Source organism: Pseudophryne corroboree, chromosome 1 (genome assembly GCF_028390025.1).
Source record: "Pseudophryne corroboree isolate aPseCor3 chromosome 1, aPseCor3.hap2, whole genome shotgun sequence".
Taxonomy (NCBI): Eukaryota; Metazoa; Chordata; class Amphibia; order Anura; family Myobatrachidae; genus Pseudophryne; species Pseudophryne corroboree.
The window spans coordinates 174,210,202-174,233,554 of NC_086444.1; the positions used below are offsets into that span (position 1 = coordinate 174,210,202).

The 23,353-nt window shown below is 47.6% G+C and overlaps 1 protein-coding gene across 7 annotated transcripts in view; it reads left to right on the forward strand.

Moving 5' to 3' along the window:
* Positions 1-23,353, forward strand: part of FAM151B (family with sequence similarity 151 member B) — a 184,594-nt gene that overhangs the window by 30,485 nt on the left and 130,756 nt on the right. For all 7 annotated transcript variants that reach the window (XR_010245896.1, XR_010245902.1, XR_010245908.1 and 4 more), the window contains exons 2-3: positions 5,510-5,635; positions 11,387-11,546. Coding sequence is in view for 4 of the 7 variants with exons in the window: in XM_063963911.1 (XP_063819981.1) it covers positions 5,510-5,635; positions 11,387-11,546 (286 nt within the window). In the remaining 3 variants the exon portion in view is untranslated. The remainder of the gene's footprint in view (positions 1-5,509; positions 5,636-11,386; positions 11,547-23,353) is intronic.

The following is a 23,353-nucleotide window of genomic DNA, read 5'->3' on the forward strand; positions in this document are numbered from 1 at the left end:
ACTTGTTCAATCTTGAAAGGACCGATATAGCGAGGTGCAAACTTCATACTGGGAACTCTTAACCTCAAATTCTTCGTGGATAACCATACCCGATCACCCACCTTGAGAGCAGGAACTGCTCGACGCTTCTTATCCGCAAACTTCTTGTACCTGAACGATGCCTTGAGCAGAGCTGATCGTACGCTCTTCCAGATATTGGCAAACTGATGCAAGGTGATATCCACTGCGGGAACAGAAGTTGCTGGAAGCGGTTGGAACTCAGGGACTTTAGGGTGGAATCCAAAGTTAGTGAAGAATGGTGTTGAAGCAGATGAAGAATGATACTGGTTGTTATGACAGAACTCGGCCCAGGGAAGTAATTGAACCCAGTCATCTTGAGAGGAGGACACATAGATGCGGAGGAAGGCCTCCAAGTCCTGATTCACCCTCTCGGTTTGACCATTGGTCTGAGGATGGTAAGCCGTGGAAAACTTTAGCTTGACTTGGAGGACTTGACATAAACTTCGCCAGAATTTGGCTGTGAATTGAACTCCTCGATCTGAGATAATTTCTTCAGGAAGACCGTGGAGTCGGAAGATCTCTTGTATGAATACTTGAGCCAACTTGGAAGCTGACGGAAGACCGGTGAGAGGAATGAAGTGTGCCATCTTGGTGAACCGGTCAACTACCACCCAGATGGTATTGAACTTGTTGCACATGGGTAAGTCTGTAATGAAATCCATCGACAAGTGGGTCCATGGTCGACGGGGAACGGATAGTGGAACCAGTTGCCCCGCAGGCGACTGGCGGAATACTTTATGTTGGGCACACTTTGGGCAAGATGCAATAAACTCCAAGACGTCTTTTTTCAGAGTTGGCCACCAATAGGACCTAGAGATAAACTCCAGGGTTTTTTGGATACCTGTATGTCCGGCAAAACGGGAAGCATGGGCCCAATGCATGAGCTTCTTCCTTAGCATCGGCTTCACAAAACTTTTCCCTGATGGGGGCGTAGAGTCCATCCCTACCGTGGAGAATGCCAACGGATTTATAATAGGATGCTTGTCTGAAGACTCTGACTCATTTTCTTGCTCCCATGAGCGGGAAAGGGCATCGGCCTTGCGATTCTGAGAGCCCGGACAGAACTGGAGTTTAAAGTCGAACCTGGAAAAGAAAAGTGCCCATCTGGCCTGACGAGGGTTGAGACATTGTGCGCCCTTCAGGTATAAAAGGTTCTTGTGGTCTGTAAGTATGGTGATTAAATGAGAAGCTCCCTCCAACAGATACCTCCACTCTTCTAGAGCGAGCTTGATGGCTAGCAACTCCTGGTCGCCAATGGCATAGTTGCGCTCAGCTGGGGAGAACTTCCGGGAGAAGAAACTGCAAGGATGTAAATGGCCATCTTTAGCCCTCTGAGATAACACCGCTCCTACTCCAACGGAGGAGGCATCCACCTCTAGGATGAAAGGAGAGTCGATGTCAGGCTGTTTCAGGACAGGCGCAGAGATGAACCTCTGTTTTAAAAGATGAAAAGCTTGCATGGCTTCTTCAGACCACTTGGACGGGTTAGCACCCTTCTTGGTGAAAGCAGTAATAGGCGCCACAATGGTGGAAAAGTCTCGTATAAACTTTCGGTAATAATTGGCGAACCCTAAGAACCTCTGGACCCCTTTGAGGGTTAAGGGTACCGGCCAATTCTGAATTGCTTGTAGTTTCTCAGGATCCATCTCTAGTCCGGAACCGGACACAATGTACCCTAGAAACGGAATGGACTTGACTTCAAAGACGCATTTTTCTAATTTGCAATAGAGATGATTGACACGGAGACGGGACAGAACCTCTTTAACCCAAAAACGATGTTCCTCTAAATCGTTGGCAAAAATGAGGATATCGTCTAGATAGACCACGACATGACGGTATAGAATGTCTCTGAAGATCTCATTGACAAAATGCTGGAAGACAGCTGGAGCATTGCTCAATCCGAAGGGCATGACGAGGTACTCATAATGTCCGTCACGGGTGTTAAAGGCGGTCTTCCACTCGTCACCCTCACGGATCCGGATGAGATTGTATGCACCTCGCAAGTCCAGCTTTGTAAAGATGGTAGCTCCGCTAACTCTGTCAAAGAGCTCAGTAATCAGGGGTAAAGGATAACGGTTCTTGATGGTAATGTCGTTCAAACCTCTGTAGTCGATGCACGGCCGCAGACCACCATCTTTCTTTTTTACAAAAAAGAAGCCTGCGCCGGCTGGGGAAGAAGAAGGTCGAATGAACCCCTTTGCTAGGTTCTCTTTAATGTATTCCTCCATAGAATGCGTCTCAGGCAGAGACAACGGATAAGTTCGGCCTCGAGGTGGAACCTTCCCTGGAACGAGATCAATCGGGCAGTCCCATTCTCTATGAGGAGGAAGGATATCAGCAGAAGCTTTACTGAACACATCCGTGAAATCTTGATATGGAGGAGGTGGAACATCAGACGACCTGGGGGAGGAAGAACAGACAGGCAATACTTTAAACAAACATGTCTCTGCACAGGAGGAACCCCATGCCAGGATTTGCGTAGTCGTCCAATCAATTGTAGGATTGTGAAGACGGAGCCATGGAAGGCCCAGGACCACAGGATGTGTGGCTCTTGGAATCACTAAAAGTGAAATAAGTTCGGAATGAAGAACTCCCACTCTCAGACGAACTGGTAGAGTCCTTAGAGCAATAACAGTATCAAAAATTTTACTGCCATCCACGGCAGTTAAGGAAAAGGAGGAAGGAAGTCTCTCGGTGGGTAGGGACCACCGTTTAACATAGGCTTCAGTAATAAAGTTCCCAGCTGCTCCGGAATCAAGGAGGGCAATGACGTTCCGATAACGTTGAGCAACTTGAAGCGAGACTGGGAGATTACAATCATGAGGAGATGGAGAGGAGATCATTACTCCTAGCCGGCCCTCTCCTGGGCGAGCTAGGGTTTGGAGTTTTCCCGGACGTTCGGGACAGGCATTGATGGTGTGAGACGGAGCTGCACAGTAAAGACAAAGAGACTCAGAGAGACGTCTTCGGCGCTCAGCAGGAGTTAAACGGGAACGGCCAATTTGCATGGGCTCATCTTTAGATGGTGACAGTTGACGAGGAGGAGGAGCAGAAGATTTTGGAGCAGATGATCTTCCACGCTCAGTTGCTCTCTCTCTGAAACGTAAATCAACTTTCGTGCAGAGTGAGATTAGCTCATCTAACTTAGAAGGTAAGTCTCTGGTAGCTAACTCATCTTTAATAAGCTCAGATAAGCCATGCCAGAATGCAGCATACAGGGCCTCGTCGTTCCATGCCAGTTCGGATGCCAGGATCTGGAACTGTATCAGATATTGTCCTACAGTACGTGACCCCTGGCGTAAACGGAGAATCTCGGATGAAGCTGAGGTTACCCGGCCTGGCTCGTCGAAGATGCGCCTGAATGTTGACACGAATGCAGTGTAAGAAGATAGCAGGGTGTCGGACCTCTCCCATAACGGTGATGCCCAGTCAAGGGCGGAGCCACTGAGAAGAGAGATGATGTAGGCAATTTTTGTACGGTCACTGGGAAAATTGCCAGGTTGTAGCTCAAACTGAATCTCACACTGGTTGAGAAATCCCCTGCAAAATCTTGGAGATCCGTCAAATTTTGCTGGCGTTGGAAGATGAAGACGTGGAGCAGAAATGGGTAAGGTGGGTGGGGTTATAGCTGGAGTCACTGTGGTTGACGCACCAGATGCGCCTGATCCACGGAGAGTTGTCTGAATCCCATCCAGCCGAGTAGAGAGATCCTGGAGACAGCGGATGATGTGGCCCTGTGCAGCCTCCTGATGTTCTAGTCGGGCTGCCAGTTCTTGCATCGGCCTGGCCGCTTGATCCTGGTCTCCGGCTGGATTCATTTGGTCAGTGCTTACTGTCACAACTGAGGGCCTGAGCTGACGGGAGGCAGCCTCAGTTGTAGGGGCTGAGATGTACCGGAACCTGGGAGGTTGTATCAGACCCCTGGACATGTAAGTAACATGAATAATAACTGCCCGAAGGCGTGACCACGACAACTTGGATAAAAGTCAATGATGTTTATTATGACAACTCCGCAACACAGCAGCAGTAAAAGAAAACGTAAAAGTCAGCAAATAATAAATACAGTTCCTGGGTACTACAGGATGGCAGGAGCCACAGGGCACTGGTAGTGTGAGATAGTTCTTATGATCTTCTAGATGGAAAGTCCTTACCAGGCCCGACTGTAGCAATGGAGATAACCCAGGATTGTGCCAGCTGGTGTTCCAGGAAAAGCTGGGTTGCTGAAGGTAAAACAGCTGCTGTGGATACTGGCTGGAACCAGACTGTTGTTAGCACGGAGTGGATACTGGCTGGAACCAGTTAAATAATAAATGAACTTGGGAGCGATGAAATATGAACTGAAATGTAGAACTTGAGAGCGGAGAAATAATAATACCGGTGGAGAGTGGTAAAGTGTAGAAAGGACACCGGCCCTTTAAGGGAAGCTGTACTCTGCTGGAAGCTGAGCTGGAAGCAGGTAATGTTGTAGCTGGAAACAGATGAATCCACAATGGATTGGAGAGTCAGGCTACACCGCAGGTGGAATGCTGGTGCGGGTCTCATGGTGGAAGTCTTGAGACAGGAGCTGGAACCTGGAAGACAATCACAGGAGAGAGACAAACAGGAACTAGGTTTGACAACCAAAGCACTGACGCCTTCCTTGCTCAGGCACAGTGTATTTATACCTGCAGCAAGGAAGGGATTGGCTAGGCAATTATGCAGATTATCAATACTGAGAACAGATCGGTGGAAATGATCAGCTGACAGAATCCAAGATGGCTGCGCCCATGCAGACACTTGGAGGGAAGTTTGGTTTGTAATCCATGTGGTAATGAAAACAGTAATGGCGGCGCCGGCCACCGGAGACAGGAGGCGCCAGGCTGACAGATGCACATCCAACCACGCGGACACAGCGGAGGCCGCGGCTGACGTAATCGCCACTCAGACACTCTGCATGCAGAAGTTCAGGGACGGCGGCGGAGGCCGCGGGAGACGCCATGCCAGGTGTAATATGGCGTTTACTGTGACAGCGTCCCAGAGTGACAGGAGAGGATACAGGAATGTACACATCAGGATAACAGATGGGATCCGGTCCTGGAGCGCTGAGCCAGCCTTAGGAGGCATCTGATGGGTAAGAAATGGCGTCCAGATACCCGGATCGTGACAAGATGTTGTTTTGTTACATTGGACTTTTTGGCAAAAGTATAAAAAAAATGTTTTTTTTTTATATATATACCAAACTAGTTTTGCCTTAACCCCCCTCCCCCAAACGAAAAAACCCCCACTGCTTTAAATTATGATGCAAAATTGCCAGGCAATATAAATGTTACCTAAATCGCACCTTTTACATTAGGTCCTCTACCTTCAGGAATGTGATTCTTGCACCCAGTGATTGTTTAACCGCTGTTCCTGACTATTGCTATGTAAGATTTCAGGCCAGGATGGATGACGTCTTGTTCTGTTCTATTAGGTCCATGGAGTGACAATATTTTGGACTATTTCTTGAGCAAAGGTCTCATAAAAGCCAAAGATGGAAGCGAGATAGTCTGGGACCATGCGGTAAACAGCCAGGAGAAGTTACGTGAAGCCTTGCAGAGTGAGTATTGTGCTGTACAGCTAACGACGAGACATGGAATATCGTTACACACCTACAGTATAGCCTCTGGTATCCGTAACTTGCATTAAACAGCCTTATTCAGAATATAAACATTACTGTAGCTTAAGGGCAGTACACACGTAGCGATGTGTGCTTGAATTCTAAGCATTCTGACAAGATTGCTTAGAAAAGAAGCACACATCACTCCGTGTGTATGCCCCATAGCGATAGTCAGATCGCTCACTTCACCACTGGGTGCACACATCGCGCTGCGTGTTGAGCGGGGAGAGAGATGTGTGCTGAGCGTTCTGTGATTGATCGCTCAGCACACATCACCCCGTGTGTACCCCCCTTACACATTGGGAATGCTGATCTAGAAAGACGTAAGTAGGTCTGGAACAGTTTAATATAGTTTAAAAGATTTAACGCAGTTATGATTGCAGCCATTTTGGCTGAAATGAGAAGTGCCAGAATTCCCACAGCACAGATTACCCTCTAATGTGTAACTTTTATTTTCTACATTGTATTTTTCTTGTGGCCCTGGGATTCTATGCTCTGTCTTTATACTGTATTCAGTTGTGTGTGTGTTTTTGTTACATCTGGAAACAACAATATTGTACAGTTGTATTGACAAGCTTAGTTTCCTGTATTGGGATACGGTCGTTAGGTCGATATGTGTTAGGCCGACATGATCAATAGGTTGACATGGTCATTAGGTCGACATGTACTAGGTCGACAGGTCAAAAGACATGAGTTTTTCATTTCCCCCCCATTTTTTTGGCACTTTTTCATACTTGACGATCCACGTGGACTACAATTGGGAACGGTAACCTTGCCCGAAGCATGGCGAGCGAAGCGAACCATGCGAGGGGTCACAGTGCACTAATTGGGGTTCCTCGTCACTTTACGTAGAAAACAACACCAAACAACACCAAAAAAAGTCCAAAAACTCATGTTGACCTTTTCACCTGTCGACCTAGTACATGTTGACCTAATGTTCATGTTGACCTTCAGTGGTCGACCTAATGACTGTCGATCTAAGTTGAGTCGACCCAACGACCCGTACCCCCTGTATCAGGTACCCAAAATAAGCCACCCTGTCTGATCACATAAATACATGACTAAGATGCACAGAAGGAAGATAGAAGAAAAAGTTTTCGGAGGACATACGCTACGCAACAGAATAATACAAGGTGGCATAACATGAGTGCAGGAACTAAAAATGTTCATGTGGGGCAGTGCCGTAACTAGACATTTTAGTGGTGTGTGCAAGAAACAGCACCCCCACCCATATTTAAAATAGGGCCAGTGCGAAAATATAGGGGCGTGGCTTCATGGGGAAGGGGCTTGGCCACAACATAATACCAATTCATATTATACTGCACAGTAGTCTCCATTATTCAAATTAAGTTGCAGCTTAATTAAGTAGCACAACTTACACGCATTACACCAGGTAGAGCCCCTTTTACACATTACACCAGATAGCCCCTGTCACACAGTACTCCAGGTAGAGCCCCATTTTACACATTACTCCAGGTAGAGACCCCACCACATATTACGCCAAGTAGAGTCCCCTTTTACACATTATGGCGGGTAGAGTCCCCTTTTACACATTACGGCGGGTAGAGTCCCCTTTTACACATTACGGCGGGTAGAGCTCATTAAAAAAACAGAGTAGAGGCACCAACACATCCTCAGTGACAGGGACATGCCTTCATCCCACTTTGGAGCACGCCCCTGTCAGTGAGGCAGATTTGATTGGGCAGTGAGTAAAAGACGGTGTAGAGCGCAGCAAGGGAGGGTAGGAGTAGAGAGCAGTGAGGGTGGGTGAGGAGCATAAAGGATGGGTGTAGGTAACAGTGAGTGAGGGTTGTATAGAGCAGTGAGTGTAGGGAGCAGTGAGTGAGGTCAGGTGTAAGGAGCAATGAGAGAGGCTGAGTGTAGGGAGCAATGAGGGTGGGAGAGGAGCATAAAGGATGGGTGTAGGTAGCAGTGAGTGAGGGTTGATGTAGAGAGCAGTGAGGGAGAGTGTAGGGAGCAGTGCGGGCGAGTGTAGGAAGCAGTGAGTGAGGGTTGTTACAGAGAGCTGTAAGGGGAGGGTGGGAGCAGAGCTGTTTCTTGCAATTATTGCAAGGACCCCCCCAGGTGGGTGGGTCCAAGCAATAGGTATCTAGCGGCAGGATGACGTCAGCAGATGCCAGCAAGGGATGGCTACACTAACGTGTGTGTGTGGAAGGCGGAGCTCTGCACTGCAGCTCTACTTCAGTCCTAACAAAGCTGAAAGGTGCCACTGCTGAGAGCTCCTTCAAGGTAGACAGGCAAGCGGCAGCGCTGAAGCTGCTGGCGGGCGGCAGATTGATGTGATTGCGGGTATTGACAGGCCTCAGTGGACACGGGCGGGCAGGTGGCAGAGGGGAGGGGTTTCTGGCAGCCTGACAGAAAGGACTCCCTTCAAGGGAGACATGCAAGCGGCAGCATTGAAGCTACGGGCAGGCGGCGGTGGCAGATTGATGAGATCGCGAGTGTTGGCCGGCTGTGGTGGATTTGGGCGGCCTCGGAGGGGAAGACGTGCTGGTTCTCCGCCCACAGTGCATATGCGCTGAGGGCCAAGCACACTCGGCACACACCTAGTTACAGCCCTGATGTGGGGCAAAAGGCCAAGGATTACTATAGGGCCTGGAGCCCTTTTTCTTGTGTTTGGTATCTCGTTTTACAACATTTGTAATAGTGACTGTAGATATACAAAGACTCCCAATCCTATGTTAATGTTTCTGGGGTTGGCCAACCCCAGTTCCATTGTTTATTTTACGATAAAAATGTATTTATGCATTATTAAGTAAAAATGATTATTAATATTAACTATCAATTAGTGTAATCACTGTTAGAAAGATGGCTAAATTCAGTTGTTCATCTTGTTCAGATTTTACATTTTTCATAGTCCTTAACCTAGTTTTCATTTCAGTGACAGCCTAATCTCATTTGATTGGGAGCAGTGGCGGCTCCTACTTATCTTTAGTAGGAGGGCTGTCACTGAGCAGAGGAGACAGCCAGCCGCCAGCCCGGGTCCCTGCACCTGTGCAGTGGATCCGGCAGGTGTCAGTACCGGCACATGCGCAGACGCCGCTGTACGACTGCACACACATAGACGCTGCCGTACGACTGCGCATCCGCAAACCCCAAGATTCTATGTACTGCATCAGCTGCAGCCCGTAGAAGTCAGATTGGGCTGCGCGAAAGGCACAGCCTGGTCTGGCAGTCCCGGAGGGAGGAAGCACATCCCAGTGGGACTGCCTTGTGTGTCTGTGACTGGCAGGTAGGACTTTCAATAAGAAGTCACTGCCAGTCACAGTGAAGCCAGTACAGTCACTGACTGCATCTGGCTTCAATGACACTGAGCTGTAGTGGCTGATTTTACCTGGGGGGCTGCAGTCCATAGTTAAAATCCACCACTGATTGGGAGTGTTTGTAAATCTATAGTCACTGCCTCACTGGTTACGGTATGTGCTATAAATTTAAATTGCTATATCTCATGTACGGATGGTGTAATGGTTAGCATTACTGCCTCACAGCACTGAGGTCATGGGTTCGATTCCCACCATGGCCCAAACTGTGCGGAGTTTGTATATACTCCCTGTTCTTGCGTGGGTTTCCTCCGGGTACTTCGGTCTCATTCCAAAAATATACTGGTAGGTTAATTGGCCCCTAACAAAATTAACCCTAGTGTGAATGTGTGTGTGTGTACATGTAATAGGGAATATAGAGTGTAAGCATCACTGGAGCAGGGACTGATGTGAATGGTCAAATATTCTCCGGAAAGCGCTGCGGAATATGTGTGCACTATATAAATAACTGGTAATAATAAATAATGTTTGTTACTGGATGCACCACACGAAATTCAGGGTAAAAATAAAGTGAATAGTTGTTCATCAATACAGGTTATTTATTAAATGTGTATGAATGGAACACTTCGTTTTTTAAATAAACAAATCAATCAATCTGTATACTAAGACAATCTATATTTAAAAAAGTAGAACAGATCCGATGACTGCAGAAAGTAGCATGAAGGACCTACTCCTACACTTTGCCAAAATACGTTTCTTCTCTTCATTTCTGGTAACAAACTCTCTAAATACGTCAAACAAGCTCAGCTCAGCTGTGTGTTCTTGATGAACTGAAGTACCAGGATATGCATTAGGATGGCGAAGTGCGCTAAAGGTGCACACCGATGTTGCAGCTGAAGCGGGCATGGGTTTTAATTCAGACCTGATAGCTCGCTAGCTATTTTTTGCAGCGCTGCGATCAGATATTCGCCGCCTATATGGGAGTGTATTTTTGCTTTGCAAGTGTGCGATCGCATGTGCAGCTGAGCGGTACAAAAACTTACTCGGCCGATGCGATCACTTAAGTCTGTCAGGTCCCGGAATTTACGTCAGACACCCGCTCTGCAAACGCTTGGACACGCCTGAGTTTTTCCAAACACTCCCAGAAAACGGTCAGTTGCCACCCACAAATACCCTCTTCCTGTCAATCTCCTTGCGATCGGCTGTACGAATGGATCCTTCGTAAAACCCATTGCACAGCAACGATCCGCTTTGCATCCATACGACGCACCTGCGCATTGCGGTGCATGCGCAGTTCTGACCTGATCGCAGCGCAGCAAAAAAATCTAGCGTGCGATTAGGTCTGAATGACCCCCATAGTCCTAACAAGCACCAGGAGAAAAACCACCTTACTGAGCTTCTCAGCACTGGCTACAGAGCTGCAAATATCATTGGGAAAATGGCCACCGTTCCCATTTTCTGGTGATTCGCGCATGCGTAATAGAGATGTTCCGGAAATGTTGCGCAGGCACCATGTTCCTGGAGACCTGCACATGCAGTACACTCTTGCACAATGCCAGAGTCTACTGCTCTGCCGTAGAGGAGGGGGTCCAATGGGAGCCTGCACACAGACCCCCTCCTCTCTTAAAGCGCCTCTGGCTATACCCCATCCTGGTGTACATTCCTATGGCGCAAGATCACTACATTATGGCAGTAGGGGAAGGGGGTTCCCACTTCCCACTCTCGGCATCATAATTAAGGCACTCCTAAGAAATGCATGGAGCCTCATCATCTGCTCATTGGCTAGATAGCCAATATAGTGTGTTTTTGAGTTATTTTGCCCCTCTGTCTTGCCCCCGCGTACCTGTCCTGCGAAACTGCCGCTTGATAAATGTTGGGGTTTCTATTCTTTACATGTGACAGCGATGTGTAGTGGGGGGTTTTGCCATTCGGAAATCAAGCCGTTATGATACTAGTGGGGAAAAAATACACAAAATTTGGGGGTTGACAAACTTTAGTAAATTCCCTGCTTGATGTGGTGATTATTTCATGTGTACATCTCCCTATGTTATGTACATTGATGGTATGGTTACATTTTACTTGTTGCAGCTTTAAAGTAAAAGCTTTATTTAAACAGCAAGAAAAAATAATGTAAATTACCTTAAAGTAAACAAGCTAGTATGAGCTGTAGGGAATTGTGTACCTTTGTGTTGTATACACCCTAGCTTACACAACACTATTACATATTCATGGGGGGAGGAATAGTTGGCAAGCTCCTCTTACCCAGGTTGTGTGACTAGTATAACCGGTACAGTTTAGAACTTACAATCACTGTCAAAAGCTGCTCAGTGCTAAGAAATAAGTAGAAAAATAAACATATGTCATAGATATTATTCATCCTTTTTAATCTGTTTTTGCTTCACACTCGCAGGTGATGTCCATATGATAGAGGCGGATGTCCTCCTTCGCGGGTCAGCTGACAGGGAGCCAATCATGGCGCATCCTCCTGAAACTGACAGTGACATAACTCTAAAGGATTGGCTGGCTGCTGTCTCTGCATCTAATAAAGGCATAAAGCTTGATTTTAAAAGGTAATATTTTCAAAACGGACAGACAAAGCATTTTCTTGATACTTGATACAAAGCATATTTTGTTGATACTTGCTGACTAATTAGTAACAAGGGGTCTATTTACTAAACCTTGGAGAGAGATAAAGTGGACGGAGATAAAGTACCAGCCAATCAGCTCCCATCTGCCATGTTACAGGCTGTGTTAAAAAAAAATGACAGGAGCTGGTTGGTTGGTGCTTTATCTTTGTGCACTTTATCTTTCTCCAAGATTTAGGGGTCTATTTTACGAAGCCTTGGGTGGAGATAAAGTGGATGGAGTTAAAAGTACCAGCCAAATAGCTCCCATGTCACAGGCTGTGTTTGAAAAATGACAGTTAGGAGCTGATTGGCTGGTACTTTATCCCCGACCAAGGCTTAGTAAATAGACCCCTTAGTGCATAAATCTTCTAGGGTACTCCTCATTAATCACTGCTGCAGTAGTGCATACAGCCCCTTTCGGCGAGCCAGGTCCTGTGAGCAGGGACGGACTGGGGCCGAGTCTGGGGCTGGACTCACGGCATGCTCCCATTTCCATGGAGATGAGTGGAGGAGCGGCCATGCCAGAGAGCCGGAGGCTGCATTGTGTGCGGCCTTCCCAGCTCTCTGTGTGACAGGACCGGCTCACCAGCCCATCAGCCCTTGTTGCATGTGCCAGAAGAGCCAGATGGGCAGTCTAGTCCTGCCCGTGAGTCTCTGCTAACGCCAGGCATCTTTTTGCATAAAATATGTCTTTGGCTCCATGAAGCTAGGATGCACCTGGAGAATGTGCTGATTAATTTGATATACAACACTTGTATATCTCTGTGCGAGTCTCTGAATCTGTGTATATATAATAGCATCCGCAGCTTTTTTTCAATACAAGTTGTTCTCCATATACAGACTCAGTCACACAGAGCCGGCCATAACCAATATGATGCCCTAGGCAAGATTTTGGATGGTCCCCCTTAGCACCACCACTAGTTCTGCCTCTGACCCTGCACCCCTTTCCCAGCACCATCACCCCTCACACATAGCAGTCCTTATTTTGGTGTTCCTACCCCCTATTTCTCTAACGTCCTAGTGGATGCTGGGGACTCCGTAAGGACCATGGGGAATAGACGGGCTCCGCAGGAGACAGGGCACTTTAAGAAAGAATTAGGATACTGGTGTGCACTGGCTCCTCCCTCTATGTCCCTCCTCCAGACCTCAGTTTGAATCTGTGCCCGGACAGAGCTGGGTGCACCTTAGTGAGCTCTCCTGAGCTTGCTAGGAAAGAAAGTATTTTGTTAGGATTTTTTATTTTCAGAGAGATCTGCTGGCAACAGACTCTCTGCTACGTGGGACTGAGGGGAGAGAAGCAGCCCTACTCACTAGAAGATAGGTCATACTTGCCTACTCTCCCGGAATGGCCGGGAGGCTCCCGAAAATCGGGTGACCCTCCCGGCCCCCCGGAAGAGCAGGCAAGTCTCCCGATTTGCGGGGTCCCCCCTGCCCGTCCGCCCACTTAGTGTGTAAAGTGGGCGGTCCGGGCAGTCGATGACGCGATTCTTGCTGAATCGCGTCATCATAGCCACGCCCCCTGCAGTGTAATGCCGGTGATCGCGGCATTACAGAGCGGGGGCGTGGCTTAAAGGAGGTGTCACTGTGACCCCGCCCTTGCTCCGCCCTGTCCCACCCTTGCTCCGCCCCTGTCCCGCCTCCGGCCACCCCCTCCTTTACAGCACAGCCTCCCCTGCCCGCCCGCTGAGCCGACCTGGCTGCTCTCTCCCGCAGAGAGCAGCCAGAATATCGGTAAGTATGAGAGAGGTCCTGCTTCTTAGGCTACTGGACACCATTAGCTCCAGAGGGATCGTACACAGGAACGCACCCTTGGTCGTCCGATACCGGAGCCGCGCCGCCGTCCCCCTCGCAGAGCCAGAAGACAGAAGCCGGCGTCAGAAGCAAGAAGACTTCGAAATCGGCGGCAGAAGACTCCAGTCTTCATATGAGGTAGCGCACAGCACTGCAGCTGTGCGCCATTGCTCCCACACTAAACCCACACACTCCGGTCACTGGAGGGTGCGGGGGGGGGGGGGGGGGCGCCCTGGGCAGCAATTAGGTACCTCTTGGCAAAAGCAGCATATATACAGTTGGGCACTGTATATATGCATGAGCCCCCGCCATTATTTTTACACAAAACGCGGGACAGAAGCCCGCCGCTGAGGGGGCGGGGCTTCTTACTCAGCACTCACCAGCGCCATTTTCTCTCCACAGCTCCGCTGAGAGGAAGCTCCCCAGGCTCTCCCCTGCAGAATCACGGTAGAAAGAGGGTAAAAAGAGAGGGGGGGGCACATAAATTTGGCGCAAAAACAGTATATACAGCAGCTACTTGGTTAACACTAAGTTACTGTGTGACTCCTGGGTAATATAGCGCTGGGGTGTGTGCTGGCATACTCTCTCTCTGTCTCTCCAAAAGGCCTTGTGGGGGAACTGTCTTCAAATAGAGCATCCCCTGTGTGTGTGGTGTGTCGGTACGCGTGTGTCGGCATGTTTGACGAGGAAGGCTATGTGGAAACAGAGCGGGTACAAATGAATGTGGGGTCGCCGCCGACGGTGCCGACACCCGATTGGATGGATATGTGGAAGGTTTTAAATGATAATGTTAATTCCTTGCATAAAAGGTTGGATAAAGCTGAAGCCTTGGGACAGTCAGCGTCTCAACCCATGCCTGATCCTACAGCGCAGAGGCCGTCGGGGTCTCAGAAGCGCCCACTATCCCAAGTTGTTGACACAGATATCGACACAGATTCCGACTCCAGTGTCGATGGCGATGATGCAAAGTTGCAGCCTAAAATGGCTAAAGCCATCAGCTACATGATTATAGCAATGAAAGATGTGTTACACATCACAGAGGATACCCCAGTCCCTGACAAGAGGGTTTATATGTATGGGGAAAAAAGGCAAGAGGTAACCTTTCCCCCTTCACATGAGTTAAATGAGTTATGTGAAAAGGCTTGGGAATCTCCAGATAGAAAACTGCAGATTTCCAAACGGATGCTTATGGCGTATCCTTTCCCGCCAACGGACAGGTTACGCTGGGAATCCTCCCCTAGGGTAGACAAAGCTTTAACATGCTTATCCAAGAGGGTAGCCCTGCCGTCACAGTATACGGCCACCTTAAAAGATGCTGCGGATAGAAAGCAGGAGGGTATCCTGAAGTCCATTTATACACATTCAGGTACCCTACTAAGGCCGACGATTGCGTCGGCCTGGATGTGTAGTGCTGTAGCAGCATGGACAGATAACTTATCTGAGGAACTTGATACCTTGGACAAGGATACTATAGTACTGACCCTGGGGCATATAAAGGACGCTGTCCTATATATGAGAGATGCCCAAAGAGACATTAGCCTACTGGGCTCTAGAATAAATGCAATGTCGATTTCCGCCAGAAGGGTCCTGTGGACTCGGCAATGGACAGGCGATGCCGACTCAAAAAGGCACAGGGAGGTTTTACCTTACAGGGGTGAGGAGTTGTTTGGGGACGGTCTCTCGGACCTGGTCTCCATAGCTACGGCTGGAAAGTCAAATTTTTTGTCATATATTCCCTCACAACCTAAGAAAGCACCGTATTATCAAATGCAGTCCTTTCGATCACATAGAGGCAAGAAAGTCCGAGGTGCGTCCTTTCTTGCCAGAGGCAGGGGTAGAGGAAAGAAGCTGCACAATACAGCTAGTTCCCAGGAACAGAAGTCCTCCCTGGCTTCCTCTAAATCCGCCGCATGAGTTCGAAGTGATGCCCCCTCACCGTTACCTCAAATCGGCCCTGCCAGCTTCCCCCATAGAGAGGGAAATAGTGTTAGCAGCAATTCACAAATTGTATCTCCAGCAGGTGGTGGTAAAGGTTCCCCTCCTTCAACAGGGAAGGGGATACTATTCAACAATGTTTGTGGAACCGAAACCGGACGGTTCGGTCAGACCCATATTGAATTTAAAATCCCTGAACATATACCTGAAAAGGTTCAAGTTCAAGATGGAATCGCTCAGAGCGGTCATCGCAAGTCTGGAGGAAGGGGATTTTATGGTGTCTCTGGACATAAAGGATGCTTACCTTCATGTCCCCATTTATCCACCTCATCAGGAGTACCTCAGATTTGTGGTACAGGATTGTCATTACCAATTCCAGACGTTGCCGTTTGGTCTGTCCACGGCACCGAGAATATTTACCAAGGTAATGGCAGAAATGATGGTGCTCCTGCGAAAGCAGGGAGTCACAATTATCCCATACTTGGACGATCTCCTCATAAAGGCGAGGTCCAGAGAGCAGTTGCTGATCAGCGTAGCACGCTCTCGGGAAGTGTTACAACAGCACGGCTGGATTATGAATATTCCAAAGTTGCAGCTGATTCCTACGACGCGTCTGCCCTTCCTGGGCATGATTCTGGACACAGACCAGAAGAAGGTTTTTCTCCCGACGGAGAAGGCTCAGGAACTCATGACACTGGTCAGAGACCTCTTAAAACCAAAACAGGTGTCGGTGCATCACTGCACGCGAGTCCTGGGAAAGATGGTGGCGTCATACGAGGCCATTCCCTTCGGCAGGTTCCATGCGAGGACCTTTCAATGGGATCTGTTGGACAAGTGGTCCGGATCGCATCTACAGATGCATCAGCTGATCACCCTATCCCCCAGGGCCAGGGTGTCTCTTCTGTGGTGGCTGCAGAGTGCTCACCTTCTCGAGGGCCGCAGATTCGGCATTCAGGACTGGGTCCTGGTGACCACGGATGCAAGCCTCCGAGGGTGGGGGGCAGTCACACAGGGAAGAAATTTCCAGGGTCTGTGGTCAAGTCAGGAGACTTGCCTTCACATCAATATCCTGGAACTAAGGGCCATATACAACGCCCTAAGTCAAGCGGAGACCCTGCTTCGCAACCAATCGGTGCTGATTCAATCAGACAATATCACCGCAGTGGCTCATGTAAACCGCCAAGGCGGCACAAGGAGCAGGGTGGCGATGGTGGAAGCCACCAGAATTCTTCGATGGGCGGAGAATCACGTACGAGCACTGTCAGCAGTGTTCATTCCGGGAGTGGACAACTGGGAAGCAGACTTCCTCAGCAGACACGACCTCCACCCGGGAGAGTGGGGACTTCATCAAGAAGTCTTCACGCAGATTGCAAGGCGATGGGAACTGCCACAGGTGGACATGATGGCATCCCGTCTCAACAAAAAGCTACAGAGGTATTGCGCCAGGTCAAGAGACCCTCAGGCGATAGCTGTAGACGCACTAGTGACACCGTGGGTATTCCAGTCGGTTTATGTGTTTCCTCCTCTTCCTCTCATACCCAAGGTGCTGAGACTCATAAGAAAAAAAAGGAGTGAGAACAATACTCATTGTTCCGGATTGGCCAAGAAGGACTTGGTATCCAGAGCTACAAGAAATGCTCACAGAGGACCCATGGCCTCTACCTCTAAGACAGGATCTGTTACAACAGGGGCCCTGTCTGTTCCAAGACTTACCGCGGCTGCGTTTGACGGCATGGCGGTTGAACGCCGGATCCTAGCAGAAAAAGGCATTCCGGATGAGGTTATTCCTACGCTGATAAAGGCTAGGAAGGACGTGACGGCTAAACATTATCACCGTATATGGCGAAAATATGTTGCTTGGTGTGAGGCCAGGAATGCCCCTACGGAGGAATTCCAGCTGGGCCGTTTCCTTCACTTCCTACAGTCGGGAGTGACTATGGGCCTAAAATTGGGGTCCATTAAGGTTCAGATTTCGGCCCTATCCATTTTCTTTCAAAAAGAACTGGCTTCTCTTCCTGAAGTTCAGACGTTTGTAAAGGGAGTGCTGCATATTCAGCCCCCGTTTGTGCCCCCAGTGGCACCTTGGGATCTTAACGTGGTGTTGAGTTTCCTGAAATCACACTGGTTTGAGCCACTTAAAACCGTGGAGTTAAAATATCTCACGTGGAAGGTGGTTATGCTATTAGCCTTGGCTTCGGCTAGGCGTGTGTCAGAATTGGCGGCTTTGTCACATAAAAGCCCCTATCTGGTTTTCCATATGGACAGGGCAGAATTGCGGACTCGTCCACTATTTCTGCCAAAAGTGGTGTCATCTTTTCATATGAACCAACCTATTGTGGTGCCTGTGGCTACTCGTGACTGGGAGGATTCCGAGTTACTGGGTGTAGTCAGGGCTTTGAAGATTTATGTAGCCAGAACGGCTAGAGTCAGGAAAACTGAGTCGCTGTTTATCCTGTATGCATCCAACAAGCTGGGTGCTCCTGCTTCAAAGCAAACTATTGCTCGCTGGATCTGTAACACGATTCAGCAGGCTCATTCTGCGGCTGGATTGCCGCTTCCAAAATCAGTGAAAGCCCACTCCACAAGGAAGGTGGGCTCTTCTTGGGCGGCTGCCCGAGGGGTGTCTGCATTACAGCTTTGCCGAGCGGCTACTTGGTCAGGTTCAAACACTTTTGCAAAGTTCTACACGTTTGATACCGTGGCTGAGGAGGACCTTGTGTTTGCTCATTCTGTGCTGCAGAGTCATCCGCACTCTCCCGCCCGTTTGGGAGCTTTGGTATAATCCCCATGGTTCTTACGGAGTCCCCAGCATCCACTAGGACGTTAGAGAAAATAAGATTTTACTTACCGGTAAATCTATTTTTCGTAGTCCGTAGTGGATGCTGGGCGCCCGTCCCAAGTGCGGACTTCTTCTGCAATACTTGTATATAGTTATTGCTTAAATAAGGGTTATGTTATGGTTGCATCAGGGTTATCTGATGCTCTGTTGTTGTTCATACTGTTAACTGGGTATAGTATCACGAGTTATACGGTGTGATTGGTGTGGCTGGTATGAGTCTTACGCTGGATTCCAAAATCCTTTCCTTGTACTGTCAGCTCTTCCGGGCACAGTTTCCTTAACTGAGGTCTGGAGGAGGGACATAGAGGGAGGAGCCAGTGCACACCAGTATCCTAATTCTTTCTTAAAGTGCCCTGTCTTCTGCGGAGCCCGTCTATTCCTCATGGTCCTTACGGAGTCCCCAGCATCCACTACGGACTACGAGAAATAGATTTACCGGTAAGTAAAATCTTATTATTTTAAATAGGAACAGTGTGCACATTCGGTGCACAGCCCAAAAAGGGACATGTTTTTGCTGGCAAGAGGCATGGCCACACAATAGTACTCCCAATTCAAATTACGCCACACAGTAGTGCAACTTTATTCATATTTTATCATGCGATAGTGTCCCACAGTAGTACCAATTAACCTTATAAACGTTACTCCTCACAGTAGTGCCCCTTATTCATATTATACCACACCATATTGCTCTTTATACACATTACACCACACCACACAATAGTGCCCTTTCTATATGTAACACCACACAGTAGAGCACCTTATACACATAATGCCACACATTAGTAATGCCTTTATACACATACTGTAATACCACACAGTAATGCCCCTAACACATATGACACACATTATTAATAGAGATGTGCGGTGGGCACTTTTCGTGTTTTGGTTTTGGATCTGGTTCCATGCTCGTGTTTTGGATCTGGATTGGTCTTGCCAAAACCACCCTTTCGTGTTTTGGTTTTGGTTCTGGATCTGGATGATTTTTGCAAAAAACATAAAAACAGCTAAAATCACATAATTTGGGGGTAATTTTGAGCCTATGGTATTATTAACCTCAATAACATTCATTTCCACTAATTTCCAGTCTATTCTGAACACCTCACAATATTGTTTTTAGACCAAAAGGTTGCACAGAGGTGGCTGGATGACTAATCTAAGCGGCACAAGTGTGCGGTACAAACACCTGGCCCATCTAGGAGTGGCACTGCAATGGCAGACAGGATGGCACTTAAAAAAACTAGGCCCCAAACCGCACATCATGCGTAAAAGTAAAAGAGGTGCAATGAGGTAGCTACAATAATTTGAGAGAAAGAAAAGACAAAAAAAATACCTTATTGGGAGCACTCTTCAAAAAAAAATTTGTTTATAATTTATACCATATTAAGAAAATCTATCGATGTCCTGGTGAATAACCTAAAACTTAACTTTTATTCTGTATTTACATACTAAAATAGTGACAATCAGTCAGAAATACTACAATAATAACAATCATTTTTGTTATTATTGTAGTATTTCTGACTGATTGTCACTATTTTAGTATGTAAATACAGAATAAAAGTTAAGTTTTAGGTTATTCACCAGGACATCGATAGATTTTCTTAATATGGTATAAATTATAAACAATTTTTTTTGTCTTTTCTTTCTCTCAAATTATTGTAGTATAATCTACAAAAATATTTGGGAGCACCACCAATAAGTAACTGCTACAAACTGTTAGAAAGCAGTGTTTATATTGGTAATGAACTATTCAGTCTTTACTTTGTAAATATTTCAATAGTTGGTGCGGAACTGCAAACCTATATTGTAGCAATGAGGTAGCTGAATGACTAATGCTGCTTTCACATCGCAAATGCCGGATCCTACCCGGTAAGAGAAACGTGTACTTACCGGGTGGGATCCGGCATTTGCGCTCCGTTGCTGGCTTTCCGACCCGGCAATATACCGGGTCGGTTACCATAGCAACGGAGGGCGCAGCAGCAGCAGGGGCAGGGGTGGAGGCGGCGCCGGAAGATGAGCTCATCTCCTGCGCCGCCTCTGCCTATACTGTGAATGGGAGCCGTGTCGCATCGGAACGGCTCCCATTCACACTGCGCCTGACCCGGTAATCAACCCGGTAATAACCCTTCTTTTTTACCTGGTTGAATTACCGGGTCAGACGACCCGCTAATTCACCGAAGGACCTTTCACATCGCACACGGACCCGTTTCGACACGGCAATATAACATGCATAGGGACTTATCTGGAACCCAGTCTGGTAAATCACCTATACCTAATTGAACTTGTGGGCAAATGTGGAATAGTGTCCTAGCCAGGAATTGTGGACTTTACCTCTAAAAGGGTTAATACTGTGGGATCCTACAAAGTGTATTTTTTATTGTACAGCAATTGCTTGTGTTTCATTATAGAGGAGTGAGATATCCTCTTTCATGAATGTTTATTAAATATAATAATTTTTAAATTTCACCAATTGAGTTATTTATCTCATATTCGATCTTTGCCGGCGCCAGTACCGATCTTTCTTTTTATCCATATTATTTTAGGGAATTGACCTTCCCAGTACAGGCTGCCGCTGACGGCGCACTTCATTTGTGTATTTCTTGTTTTCAAATGTGCATTTATTAGATTAATGAGCTTTAGCTACGACTCTGCAATCTTCAGGACATACCATAGTCTTAATTACCTATTTCCAAAATCTCAGGATGACCTAGTCTGCATTTATTGTATGTTTCACATCTATTTGCAGCATTGTTAAGGAAATATTGATGTGCCTGTGGATCTCCAAATAAACATATTGGGCCGGATGTAATGAGTTCGGCAGCCGTGCCTTCTAAGTGATTGCCCCTTTAAAAAATGTCTGAGTCCGACGGCCGCCAAACTCTGTGTCATTACATCCGGCCCATTGTTGGGTTGGTGATGCTACTGTGGTAATCCTCATAATAATATCCAGTGTAGTAGTACTGTACAGTACATTGATTATACTGTATATACACAACTGATACCGAGGATTCCATCCAGCATAGAGAACAATAAAAGTGGTAGTGGGCAGGAGATGCGGTCATGTGACCAGCGCTCGGGATCCCGGCCCTCTAAATGGCGACAGTCGAAATGCCGACCCACAGGGTCTATTCCCACTCGTGGGTGTCCACGATACCCATAGAGTGGGAATAGAAACCTGTGGCTAGCATAGCTAGACACCGAGCCTGCAAGGGGCTTTGTTGCGCTCGCCCCTCCCCCCGCCAGCATTATGCTGACGGGGTCGTTATGCTGACCGCCGGTAACCTGCCAGCCAGTAACGCGGACCCAACCCCGTGCACGTCACTGGTGGGCAGTATATAGGCCCTCATTCCGAGTTGATCGCTAGCTGCTTTCGTTCGCAGCGCAGCGATTAGGTAAAAAAGCAGCACTTCTGCGCATGGGGCGCAGTGCGCACGCGGCGACATACTTTCACAACAGCCGAAGAACTTTCACACAAGGTCTAGCGTCGCTTTTCAGTCGCACTGCTGACCGCTGAGTGATTGACAGGAAAGGGGCGTTTCTGGGAGGTAACTGGCCGTTTTCAGGGAGTGTGCTGAAAAACACAGGCGTGTCAGATACAAACGCAGGCATGCCTGAGGAAACGGGGGAGTGGCTGGCCAAGCGCAGGGCGTGTTTGTGACGTCAAAACAGGAACTAAATAGTCTGAAGTGATCGCAAGCTAGGAGTAGGTCTGGAGCTACTCAGAAACTGCTCGGAAATATTTTGGAGCAGTTCTGCGATCCTTTCGTTTGCACTTCTGCTAAGCTAAGATACACTCCCAGAGGGCGGCGGCTTAGCGTTTGCACTGCTGCTAAAAACAGCTAGCGAGCGAACAACTCGGAATGAGGGCCATAGTTTGAGAGCAGTTCCAAAAGTGATTGTCTAATAAATTGTTTTAATACACATTGATCTGGATAGATGACTGACTGATTGATTGACTGATTTATTTTTTTCTTTTTATTTCTGAAATAGTTAGACATTTATTTTATATAGGCCGGTAACACTTTTTTACCCTTTTTTATTTTTCAATTTGGATATACAGTATAGTGATAGCTTACATCATCTACCCGTTGGTAATATCGCATTATTCTAGTCCAAAGGAGACCGTAAGACAATTTTCTGGGCCTTAAAAAAATAATGAAAATAAAAGTGGATCATTGTGGAGAGAGTGTAATAATGCCTGTTTCTGCATCCTTCATTACTATCCTCCCTGAACATATTAGACCCGTTAATTGCATTTGTTTACATAAGGGTCTCATTAAACATTTGATGCTGTTACTCTTTTTTTTAATTGTGTGTTGTTTTAATGAAGTAGTTATTAGCTGAGAGTGCTTCGATTGCCCGTAAAGAATATAACAAAAACATAATCCGTTTATGCGCTGATGTGTATTTAGCATATGTGGTGGCCACATGTAGAATAATGTAATATTTAAGTCACTTGCATCATCAGTGACAGGGAGAAATAGAGGTCAGTGTTCTGTCTATAGTTTCAAGTCTAGAGCTGCTGTGTGAACCAGGGGCACTTCATAGTTTTATGTGCCCTGTGGCAGTGACTTCCCATAGCCTTATAGCTGATGTTATTAGATCTCTCTCCTCATCTTGCTCCACCAGGGCCTGTAATAATCTGGTGCTATTATACTAGGACTCTAAGTTGTCCTGGTTTAACAGGTTATATATTTAACTTGCACATATTCTCATAAACTGATGACACATTGCTATGGGACTTATTTGAGGCCTAAATAAAAGCTTTGAATTCTCTTTATGGCAGTACTTGGAGACGGGTGGTCTTCAGTATGCCGACTGACGGGATCCCGGCGCACAGTATACCGGCGCCGGGATCCCGACAGCCGGCATACCGACACTTCTTCTCCCTCGTGGGGGTCCACGACCCCCCTGGAGGGAGAATTAAATAGTGTGTCGCGCGCCACCGTGCCCGTAGCGTGGCGAGCGAGCCCGCAAGGGGCTCATTTGCGCTCGCCACACTGTCGGTAAGCCGGCGGTCGGGCTCCCGGCGCCGGTATGCTGGTCGCCGGGAGCCCGACCGCCGGCATATCGTAGTGAACCCCTTGGAGACTATTGGTAGAAAAACATACTGTATAACAGCTTAAGCTGAAGAAAACAAAAGTAGGCAAATATTGTCTCCACATGACCCTTATATGCCTTCAGATGT